General features: G+C 31.4%; 1 protein-coding gene across 2 annotated transcripts in view; it reads right to left on the reverse strand.

Moving 5' to 3' along the window:
• The window catches only part of UBA6 (ubiquitin like modifier activating enzyme 6), an 89,690-nt gene that overhangs the window by 39,232 nt on the left and 37,574 nt on the right, over positions 1 to 12,884 (reverse strand). Inside the window, exons 7-13 of one of the 2 annotated variants that reach the window (XM_025887570.2) lie at positions 12,593 to 12,673; positions 9,651 to 9,773; positions 7,670 to 7,793; positions 5,871 to 5,974; positions 4,578 to 4,640; positions 3,701 to 3,777; positions 3,052 to 3,118 (exon numbers count right to left, since the gene is read on the reverse strand). In XM_025887570.2, the coding sequence (XP_025743355.1) occupies positions 3,052 to 3,118; positions 3,701 to 3,777; positions 4,578 to 4,640; positions 5,871 to 5,974; positions 7,670 to 7,793; positions 9,651 to 9,773; positions 12,593 to 12,673 (639 nt within the window). The remainder of the gene's footprint in view (positions 1 to 3,051; positions 3,119 to 3,700; positions 3,778 to 4,577; positions 4,641 to 5,870; positions 5,975 to 7,669; positions 7,794 to 9,650; positions 9,774 to 12,592; positions 12,674 to 12,884) is intronic. The other variant, XM_073891758.1, reaches the window with a different exon arrangement.

Below are 12,884 nucleotides of genomic sequence, written 5' to 3' on the forward strand. Positions count from 1 at the left end.
ACAAGACACCAACACCTATCCTCCAAAAACAAACAAATAAAACCAAAAACCCAAAACCCCCCAAAAAATCATCCATTAAAGAAACCCCAGTATCCTAAGAGAATAGGGGTTTTAGTAGTAATCTGAAAAAGCATGCAAAACCCTTACCCTGAACCAAAAATTTGCAGAAAAACCAATTTACTATACCAAAGTAATGTAAGAAGGAAACAGAAAATTAGAATCAAAACATTTCAGCTCCTGAAAATTTCTCCTCCAAACTAATCACAAGGCAGAGGAAATTTGATTGAGTGAATCCTTAACAAACATTTGGGAGATGTGGGAAAACAAACACACAAAAAAACTTCACCTTGAATTGGGAATTTAATAACTAAGTACCAAAATAATCCATCCCACCAGCAAACACTCCCCCCCCCTCCCTGCAAAAAGGGGAAGAAATAAATAAAATCTGAATCTATGTATCAAAATGGGCTCATAGTATACCTGGGAAAATGGACTGAATGATCAATTCTGAGATATAACCAGGTAAAATTATTACACTTTACAGATGAAAAAATATACAAAGTCACAAGACAAAAAGACCAGACTACTTATACGAATAAGAAAATTAAGCTGGCATCGTATTTTTCAACAAATTTCGAACAATAAGATACAAAGCAAGATATCACTGAGGAAAGTAAGGCCTATAATTTTATATTCAGCCAAGTTGTCTTTCAAGCATGGAGGCTACCGAAAATATTTAAAACATGTAAGAACTCAGAAAAAAACATCATTTTGAGCTCTTTCTAAGAAATAGAGACCAAACTTGATTTCAAGACTTACCATACAGCTATAGTAATCAAGATAGGATGGTACTAGCAAAAGGAAAGAAACAACCAATAGAAGATATAACACTGAGTTCAGAAGTAGCCCTAAACATATGTGTTCAATAAATTACTCACAACGAATACCCAGGATATTGAATAAAGAAAGAATTATCGTTTCAACAAAAAGGCTATAATTACTGGATATTCATATACAAAAAAACAACCTTAATCTATGCCTGGCATAGATTACTCATAAAGAAATAAACTCATAAAAAAAAAATAAACTCACAAATCTGTACCCAATGAATTCAAAATGTAAGTTATGTACACTTGACCTATACTTGGCATGTATGCAAAAATGAACTCACAAAACTATAAAAATTCTCAAAGAAAACAGGACAAAAGCTGTGACCTTGGATTTAAAAAGAGGTACAACCACATACAAGAAAATTGAAACTCTGAAGTTTATCAAAATTAAAAACTTCTCTTTAAAAGACACTGTAATAAAATGAGAAGACAACCCACGGACTGGACGAGAATATTTGTAAAACAGGTATCCCATAAAGGATTGATATCCAGAATATATAAAGAGCTCTCTCAATCAATGAGAAAACAACCTACCTAATTAAAAAACAGACAAAGATTTGAAAGGACAGTTTATCAAAGAAGAGACAGGAATGACAAATAAGCACATGAAAAGATACAAAATTCATAGTCATCAATGAAACACAAATTAAAACCAAACAAGATACCAATACACACACTTTAAAATGGCTCAAATCAAAAAACAGATAATACACCATTATGGAAAGAATACAGAGCAATTCAAACTCTCATACATTTCTGGTGGAAATGCAAAAATGGTACAGCTACTCTGCAAAAACAATTTGGCAGTTTCTTATAAAATTAAAAATATACCTATCATTTGACTTTGTAATACACTACTAGGTGTTTATCCATGAGAAATGAAAACATATGTCCACATCAAAATCTGTATGGAGGTTTGTAGGAGCTTTATTCATAATTGCTCATATTGGAAACCCAAATGTCCACCAACTGCTATAGGGGAAAACAAATTGTGGTATACCTATACAATGGAATACTATTCAACAATAAATAGGAATGAAAATGAAACAACATGGATGAAACTCAAATTCATTACATTTAGTAAAAGAATCTGGACTCAAAAGGCTACATATTGCATGATTCCATTTACATGACATTCTAAGGAAAAGGTAAAACTACACTGGTTGCATGGATTGGTTGGGGGAGAGGGAGATGATTATATAGAGGCATGAGGGAATTTTTTGGCATTATGAAAATGTTTTATCTCTTGATGCTGGTGGTGGATACATGACTGTACACTTTGACTTAATTGTGTACAGTTTAATTGTATACAGAATTTTGTGTACTGTATTATCTAAAAAGGGTGAAATTTTCTTTATCCAAGTTTTATCTCAATAAATCTGATGAATCCTAAATCATATGCTTCCTTTTAATCACAAACTTCATCAATCTATTTGTAGCTTTTCACACTTTTCTGTAACCACTAAATATGCATAAAAGGTCTTTAACTTGTGGTTAATGACTCACTGTTTTCAGTACATTATTTCCTTCTTTGTTTAATCATGTAAAATATGAGATCATTTTCTACTTAACCACTAATGTTAAGACTTTTCATTTCCTCCTTTTTATAATATAAAAACGAAAACAATAAAATTTTCAACTAATTGCACAAACGCTGCTATTCGGGTATCTGCTAAAATGAAACTATTGGCCAGCAGGCACTGGCATCATAACATGAAAAAGCCATTTTCTGGGTGAAATGTCCAAACATGATATGCAAAATGCAATTAAGAGATATGAATAAATAATGGATAAAAGATGATTTATAGGAAAGCTTAACAACTTTATACAGTGAGTTTCAGTGGGTTAACAAACTAAGTAAATCAGAAGAGATAATATTAATACTAAAAATATAGCAGCAACAGCAAATAGTAATTACTATACACCACATGCTCTTCTAAGTACTTCACAAAATTAAATCACTTAGTGTTCATAATAACCCCCTGAGGTAGGTTAACCCTATTTTATAGATTTAATAATTAAAGCAGAACAAATTCAAGTAACATGCCTACTGTCAGAGTCAATAAGCAGCAAAGCCGGGATCTGAAAGTTAAGAGAATATTAATATATGGAATGTTTATATGTTACACCTTTTTTGATGGCCATAACTTTGAATATTCACCTTCTCTTTCAAGGTTTCACTTATAGACGTTGCTAGTTTCAAGAGCTCTTCTGAATCTTGTTGGCACCTAGGATTCAAAATGAAGCACCCCAATTTCAATTTTCTCAAGTGCTATAAACAGTAAGTCATATTCAAAACTAAAATTTAAGAAATATGTAAAAAAAAAGTGGAATTTTGCCAGCAGGTAGCATGAAGTACTTCCCTGACTTGAAGGTAACTGATTCATAAATACATTAATTAAAAATCATGTTTACCTAAGGATAGTATATACATAGGATTTAGTTTTAAATTGACAAGGCAAAAACTTTTTGCAACAATACCTCTGACTTAATAGGCTAGAAAGAAAAAACTACACAGTGGACTCATAATTCAATAATTCTCAGATTTTTTATTTTAGAAAGTTGTACCTTTTGAAGACTTCAAAATGGGAAAATTCTTATTTAGCTTAATTCCATTTTTATAAATTGATATTTCCACTTCTACCAGAATAAAGAACAGAAGGTTATAATAAATGTTTATATAGTTTGGTGTATCTAGTAGTGTTGCAACTATAAGGGGCTTTAGTTACTTTTTAAATTTTTTTAAACTATCATTTCTAAAATACTGCTTTTATAGTAAGAAAAAAGTTATTTCAAACAAAAAACGTTACCCAATATTTGGCTTGCGACTATAGTTCTCCTGAAACTGGTCCAAGGCAAGCATTGCTGTGTGAATCTGTAAAGGTGCCTATTTAGAACATTAAAAATTGGTCAACAGTTATTGAGAGCATAATACATGCTAGACAGGCACTGTGCTAACACTTCATAAATATTATTTCTTACAATAAATTAATTACCTTAATACTACTATTATCTCTAATTAACAGATAAGGAAGCTGAAGTGAAGCTTAGAGAAGTTAAACAGCTTGATGTCAAGGCCATAAAGCTATATTTAAGCAACCGATCCAAGTGTCAATCCCAGGTAGTATAACCAGTTTTTAGTATATTATCCATATGAAAGAGTAATATCAACTAAACAACAAAAACAAAAAACCATCTGTACAAGATCAGTATCACCTAATCCTTTTTCCTGATCAACATTTACAAATTTGGAAACTGTTAATATAAGTCTTTCCTTATCACAAATACATTCACTGCTACAAAATTATATTCAGGGATTTAAAAGAACAGAATAAATGCTTCCAAGGTTTTTAGGAAGAAACATGTATCATATAAAACTCTACATGGTTCAGAAAATCTTTTAGTAAGATCATCTGCATAAATTATTGAAATCATTTTTTTAACTGCCAAAGCTAGCATATCATTATTAAGTAAAACATTTTCTATTATTTTTAAAATTTTTCCATGGTATAAATTCCTGTTTTTAATTCTTGGGAGTTAACCCTAGGTATGTGAATCCAACCTTTATTAAAAAAACCTGACAGAAAGGTATATACATGGTTACCCTACTTTAACTTTATAATGTCTCTTACCAATTCCCAGCCCCCACTCTGCTGCCTCTTTCAAACCTACAAAGTGTTTATTTACCTCAGGTTTACTAAAATCTGCAATAAGGCATTTTGGATGTTTTATCTGAGTCTCCAATGGTTCCTTAAAAGAAACAAAAACTATTACTTCAGAGCAAGTAAGTGATTACTTAACAAAATATATAGAGCACTAAAAGGAATACATCTCTCCCAAAGGTCTGAAATAAATATGGATGGCTGGGCTAATATGGTTTAATTGAAATATAAAAGAGCTACTATTATTCCCCACTGTCCCTTGTTTTAATTGCTACACATCATTTTTTAAATGTTAAATGCAATCAGACAACCTGCTGCACATACTATATTGGGAAGAATTGGTGAAAACACCTATATACTCGAAAAAAATCTATTTTAATCAAAAAGCTACCATATTTTTTTGATATCAAATTATCAAGATCGTTAGCCTGACAAGACCGGAATGAATACTCAAAGCTGAAATTTTCTGTGTGGAGCAAAGAACACACGAAGGCCAAAAAACCCAGCCAATCAACCAACCATCCCTCCCAAAACACCCACCCAATCTGAAATTTACTTGGGGCATAAACCTGAGGCATAATTAAAAACTGGGGACAGTGGCAAGAGGAAATAATGCAGGGGCAGATTTGATGAACTGTATTTTAATCTGCTGTTTTGTTCAAACTTTGGCTTGGACTAAGCCTTGTAGAGGACTACAGTTAATAATTGTTCTGGAAAAGAAGAGGCAATCAAGTTAAACCTTGAGAACTTGCAAGAAAAGAGATGTAGTAGACAGCTTATAATGAGAAGTGGCCTGTGGATTTAAGCAGCAAGAGACTCCTTAGTTCCTTGGTACACAGGCTCCCTGCTGAGCAAGGAGCCCAATGTGGGACTCCATCCCAGGACCCTGGAATCATGACCTGAGCCGAAGGTAGACACTTAACCGACTGAGCCACTGAGGTGTCCCTACTATATTCTCTTTATTTAGATACTTATATTTTCCTTTCAATGCCAGGTTATAGGACTTACTTTACATTTCCAACATATATACTCTTTCTTGAAATTAAAATTTAAAAACCTGAACTGACAAGTATGATAAATAAAATATTCCTTTTACTTTAAAAATGTAAATAAGTGAGTTTAATTGAAATATAAATCCTGATATCCAGTTTATTTCCTTAAATTGATCTCATTTTCCTCAAAGTGGGTACAAATTAAAACCAAAAATCTGTTCAGCTCCTAAATTAATTGTCCGGTTAACATTTTATTACTTTTTTCTCTTCTGCCATTTTTCTTCTGCGAAGAAATATATTTAAAGCAAAAAAAAAAAAATACTTACAAAGCAAAATGTTTTAGGAGTCTTAACTTGGACAGCTATGCCTCCATGTAAATAAGGTTCCAGTTCTGTAGTATCACCAATGCTAAAAGAAAATGGTGATACCACTAAAAGAAAAATAAGAAAACCATTATATACTGATATAGGTATTTAAACTTGAAGATTTATCATGATAAAGATGTTAATTTTTCCTAATTTATAAAATTAGAAGATCCCATTATAAATCTTTTTCGTAGGAGGCAGAAAGTGTGGAAAACTAGACAGACTATTTTTCCAGTTGAACTTAAGGACTTAAAAATAACCAAGAAAACTCAGATGGGGATAATAGTAATGAGGGGTGCTTATTACTAGATATTAAAATATTTTATAAAACATCAATAACTAATATTGATAACTAATTATATACAATTAATGCTAAAATATAGTGTGGTACTTGCTAATGAGTAGAAAGGCAGACAAATGGAACATTTTATACATAGCCTCAAGATTCTGAACCATCACAATCCCCCATTATATAGACCCGAAAATAACAATAACCCTAAATGATTAGTTGAGTCAATTTTTGCAAAAGCAGATAAAAATTCTTTAATATCAATGATCTAATCTGTATTTTACATATCTGGATATAGTCTGGGAAACAAAATCCAGTAATTTTGTTACCAAAGATGCTTAACTAATTGTAGATCCAAAATTGTTTTAGAATAAAGAGTTCATAATAGGGACTAATTTTTTCTCTCCTAAGGATCCATTTTGCAGTCATTACAAGAAAAAAGTAATCCATTTACCGGTCTATACGGTAATTACATAATTAGACTTTCAAATGTCCTAAAGATAAACCTGAATCGTTTTTAGCTAACAGGTGTAAACATGCCATCTTTGAGTTATAAGATGTCTGGCAATGTCTTTAACTCCTTTAAACATGGCTGGAGGAAAATCACAAACTATGCAGATTAACACTGCTAAAAATTCACTATCTTCAACTTCAAACTGGCACTAAATGAAGCTTGATAATCTTTCTATTTTTTAAAATATTTACTCTCCTCAAATCTCTGACCTTGGCACCTTTCCTCTCCTTGGGACAATGATCTCATCTTAGTCTATTAAAAAAAAAACCAAAAACGAATTTCTTCAACTTTTTGCCAACAAACCCACAAACTTGCCTGCAATAACATCCATTCAATCCTTTTATGCATCCAAGCCACTGAACAAAAACATGTCTCCACTTGTATAGTTCATTGCCACCTTACTCGATGAGCCTAAGCTGTCTGCATTATCTTCTCTCCAAAACCTCCCTTTCTTGCACTCCCTAAATGAATAAATAAGTTCCCCATGTTGGAATCTTTGCTTACTTACTATATGAGATTATGAAATTTCCTCTTAAATACCTTAAGACTTTTGCTATCTCAACTCCCACTGCCAGCCCTGCCATATTATATTTTTTAGTCCCTTGAACTGTTTTGTCTTTTATTATTTGTCTTTGCATAGAATATTCTTTTCACCAACTTCCTAAATCAATGCAATCTTAAAATTTTAATCAAGATACTCTGTCCCCACTGCTGCTGTACCAAGACTGGGTAGATTTCTTTGCTACATTTAGAGTTCCCAGAATGCCTGTAAATCTCTTTATATACCATCACTGCTTAATGCAAACATCTCCTCACTTGGATCGAATGTTTTGAGGCCAAAAACTAGATCATGTTTGTCTGAGTTAATGTGTTCTCAACACTGAGTAGACTGTCTGAACCATTAAAGTGCTGAATAACGAGTAAACAAAAATGAATTAATAAAACACATGAACTTACCAGTTATTTGTTGTGTAGATCCATTTAAGCCTGTCATTCCATTAACTTCTCGAAATGTTAAAAACTGCCCTGTCTCAAGCTTGTGAGGATGATTTTCAAGGCAGGTGACAATGCCAGGATTAGCCTAAAGAAAAGTTCATGTATACCTTTTTTGTACAAATTTCAAATCTCACACAAAAGGGACCATGTTATCATAAAATTCTCAAAACAATCAAAATACTAAGACATTCCTTTCTTAGTAAAAACAAGCCTTTTAAGAATTACGGCAAAATAATGATCATCTTATTTTATTATGAATGTTTAAAATATAATTTTTATATTTTGGGGAGATAGAGATTCTACATGGGAGTTCAAGTATTTCACAAAAAGATTTCTGTGACTTCTACAAGACATTCAAAGTCATCAAATTTAAATTTTAAAGTCATGTTACCAAAAACTCTATGCAAAAAAAGAGGAGTCTAACTTTGAAGATCAAAGAAATATAAGAAAGAAGGAGAGAAATATAAAGCCAGAAAACTGGAAGTTTAAAGCCTGCCCAAAACTTAAAGGAAAAAAATATCATGTAGCCCAGCTTACCAGGATAAAAATAGGAAGAAATCGGCTTATCTTACCCAACAGGATGGATGGGATAGGTCAAAGGCCCAGAAATTTCCTAGCTACATATAATCCAACACACTTCTTGAGTAAGGTAATAATAATTTAATCTACATAAAACCTAAAGAATTGTCATTCTGTCTTTCATAATTGTGAAGATTCTAAAAATTCTCCTGTGGCTTAATAATTTGGAAAAGAACAAAACTATGGTCATAAACATGTAGATAAAACTAACCTAATGTGGGTTTACTAATGTCTCAAGAAGAATAAAATTCATAAGGATTTTATTAAAAAAGAGGAATAATTTGCAGATAAGTTAAATGGGAACATTTATGGTGTTTTATAATTCTTTATGGATAACCTTCATACTTTGTGCACTATTCAATAAAAGAAAATACCAATGTAATACAAGAATCCATACTATACCCTGGAGCCTAGTCTAACTGTATGATATTCTCAGGGACAAACTAAAAACAAGTACAAAGGTTAAAGACTGAATAAAAAAATCATTCTGTAAGTAGAGAGACAGAGAATGTTTTTTTCAAATGCATTTTTCTTAAAAAGGGGTGTAAAGGCAACATTACACGGGGTTAAAAATCAGGCATAAAGATAGAAGCACAAACACTATTGGTCAAAGTATATTATTTCCTTACATTTGGCTTCTTTTGAGCTTTAATGTAAATTGATTAGAAAGAATGCAAGTTAATGTAAATTGATTAGAAAGAATGCAAGTAGATGTAATGATTTAGACTAAAAAACCAGTAGCAGAAATTGATGATGATGATTTCTCCAATTCTTTTAGGGAATAAAAAACTTAAGCTTATATGAAGAGAATGTGGTTAGAAAGTTCATACTTTTTGATCTTAAGGGTAATTAATTCTTATACTTTTTTCCTCCTCCAAATGATGTTTTAGAAATATAACAAATTTTAGAAAAGCTTTTGTCTATGACTTAAGCATGCATCCTCCTGCAGTCAAGTGTTGGGCCATATGACTCATGACATACTTAGTACATCTACGATCTGACACAATAAACATAGTTCAGCAAACATTGAATCACACTTCATGTCCATAGGAGCACAACACTGAACAAAATTAAAATTAAAATTTATGACATAAAATGTTGATCTCTCAATTATTAATGTCAGAAGGAATCCAGATACTCTTGTAATATCCTAACTTAAATTTAGTTTTAATATGATGCAATCAAGAAATTTACACAATATTTCCTCATGAATTACCTTAAAATATCATAAAACAAATGAAAAATATTGCATATTACAATATTTTGCTAATATCACCTTTAAAAAAATTGTATTCACATCAACCTTAAAAAAATCAATCATATAAATATACAATAATATAGGTATATATATATATAATCATACTTGTGTTATATTTGAAATGAAAATTTCTTTTGGCTCTTCTCCTGTTGTATCTGAAACTTCAAATTCATCACCAAAATCACAAAACAACCGTGACCAAATTCCATGTATATCTGCACTGATGAACTGTGAAATGGTAAAAAACAAGTTCAAGCTTATCTACTTACATAAAGAGAAAACCTCCACTTCTACTATTTTAAGCCCCTTCAATGACAACTTTATTTATAATTAAGATTATCCAAAAAACCCCACAAAAAAAACAAAACAAAAACAAAAACAAACAAAAGATTATCCTTTGGGATATGAAGTGAATCACAAATAAAATACATTATTTGTCTGTAAATTGGATCAGGAATCAAGGATACTGGTATTTGGGACTGGCTATCTAAGTGTTACTACACAATTAGAAGATGCAGCACATCATCATAATACATTCTCTGATTTTTAAATAACAGAAATTCTTTCCTTGCCCCAAAAATCAAGCAAAGTATTTAAGAAATGGTTATTTTGGTTCAATGGTCTTAGCAGTAAATTTTTACTTTTCATTTGAGAAAATAAAAAGAGTGTCCATTCATCAAAAGTAGAGTTAATGGAAAACAGAACAGAGCTAAAAGCTGAAAATGGAGGCAATAAACAGAAAGGTGCTGAGGAACTGACAGTATACATCAAAGTCAAGAGAGGTAAAAATCAGATTCTTAAACATAATCATTAATAATCGCTTTATTAAAAGTAATTTTTATAATACAGGCACTCCATTCTAAAAATCTGTAAAGAAACTGTTTTTGTGTGTTCAAAGTTATTTTTAGAGTTAAAAATAATAAAGAAAAATTCTTATTCTGTAACACATATGATCCTGTATAAAGCGATTTTTTTTTAACAAAAATTAAAGTCTATTCATATTTGGACATAAAAATATAGCCCATTAAAGTAATTTATACCACTTTTACATAAAGTAGTGAAAGAGCTAATAGAAGACTACCTCCTACTGGATCATGTACTGCCTTTACTATCAAAATAGGTACACAAAGCATTTTTTATGAAACAAAACTGAGCAGAAATTTAGAAACTTTTTAACTTTAAAAGCTGCAAACTTGAGAACAATTTCTTTTCAAAACAACTTTCAAGTAGGACTATGTATATCAATTACATAAACAAAGATTTTAGTTCATAACTCAGTGTAATTATTTTGTAAAACTTCTGTGCCCTGTCTTAAGTTTACTCACTATCCTATGTTTTATTCATCTGTTTAAATTGTGAACCACAGCACAAATGTTGCACAGAACATAAATATGTTATGTAAACACCACAATCCAAAAATTTTTAGGACATCTATTTAATAGAGTATGATTGTTGGCTTAGTGCCTATCTCAAAGGAACAGAGTTTTTTCCTTTTTCCAAAGGAACATAGATAACCCCACAAAGGAGGTAGAGCTAGTAATATGTATGTAACTGCACAGGATAAATTACTATTTTTCCAATCTAAACCTATTTCTGGTCTTTCCAACGTCACCATGACTCAATTACTCCAGAAAAATCTAGACGTCATTCTTGATCATTCTTTCTTCACAACTCATATTCATCCATTCTCATACTTCAAATTCAATGATTTCTTAAAATCTCTATTTCTACCTCTCTTGAATAAGGCACCAGCATCTCTCACTAGGCTACTAGTTGCCTCTACTCTACTCTTAAAACTCAATGGCTCTCTTTTCTCTTTGATTTTGTGATTCCTTCATGTTCTTAAGAATTATTGAGGAGTGAAAGAGCTTTTATTTATTTGGGTTATAACTACTGATATTTGCTGTGTTAGAGATTAAAATTGACAAACATTTAAAACACAGGAATACACACATGTTCCATTAGCGGTCAAAGCGATAGTATCACTACACATCATCTAGACTTTGGAAATTCCACTGTACCCCATAAGAGAATCAGAGTGAAAAAGCAAATAACATTTTAGTAATATTATGAAAATAGTTTGACTTTGCAGACCCATGAAGAGATCTCAAGAATTTTTAGTATCCTTGGACCATACTTTGAAAACTACTGCTCTAGACTATTTTCATACAGCATATCTAGAGTGATCTTTTAAAAAATATAAATCAGGCCAAAATCATGGGCTTAAAACTCAGCTATCCTCAAAGTTATATAAGTTATATAAGTTACCTCTAAAGTACTTCTCTGAACCTAATCCTCTGGTAACTTGTACTCATACTACTCTCCTCTTTTCCCAAACTCCACTTTGGTCTTGCTTCTTGCTGTTCCTTAAACACACCAAGCTAATTTTTACACTTAAAAGTCTTTATACTTGCTGTTCTTCATGCTTTGAATGCTCTTTCCCACACTTTCCATAGCTGGCTCTTTATCATTATTCAGGGTTCTATTCAAATGTCATCTCCACAGAGAGGAGTTCCCTGACCTTCAATTTAAGAGAACCAGCACTGGTCCCCATCCCAACATCATACAGACATTATACTCTACTTTTTACCTAGCTTTTTTATTATGTATCTTCCTTACTGAATGATAATCTTCTAGAGTAGGAAAATTTGTATGTCCTATTCACATATTCCTAGTGCCTACAACTGGATCTGTAGCAGATGCTCAATGAGTATTTCTTACAAGAACCAATAGACCTCTTGAAAACCAACATTATGCCATATTTAAAGTTGGATGATGAATTCAATACTTACTATACTTTCCATTCCTAACCTTAATTCTTCCTTAGTTTTGGCAATTTGCTATAAGGCAAATTTAGATCTTGGTTTTAAAAATAGGAAATGAATATGATGCCAAAATTAAAGAGGAAAATATTACTGATTGTCCTCATTTTTGTAAAAAAAAAAAAAACAACAAAACTTTTTATATAACCGACTGAAAAGCTACAAATTCTAACAGTGAAAGTGTTCCTTCTTTAACTACATGTCATTATTAAATGATATTATTACCTTAATTGGAGGGCAATGAGAATGGCAAAAGTTATTGATCTTCTTCTGCAATGGAAGTTTGATCTCAGTCAATACTACACACTGTTAAGAAGAATATAAGAAATTAAATACTAGAAAATAAACGATTTGGAAAAATACACTTCTAAATCAGAAGCATTTTAGTTTGCATTATGCTAAAAACATTGTTTTTCTTATTAAAAAATACTATTCTATTGTACTTCATCCTAAAGTTAAAACCTGCAGAATTATGGGATAGCAAAAGTAAAAATAACATATTACATATTACATTAGT

Source organism: Callorhinus ursinus, unplaced genomic scaffold (genome assembly GCF_003265705.2).
Source record: "Callorhinus ursinus isolate GAN/ISIS: 27379988/994484 unplaced genomic scaffold, GSC_fseal_2.0 scaffold4, whole genome shotgun sequence".
Lineage (NCBI taxonomy): Eukaryota > Metazoa > Chordata > Mammalia > Carnivora > Otariidae > Callorhinus > Callorhinus ursinus.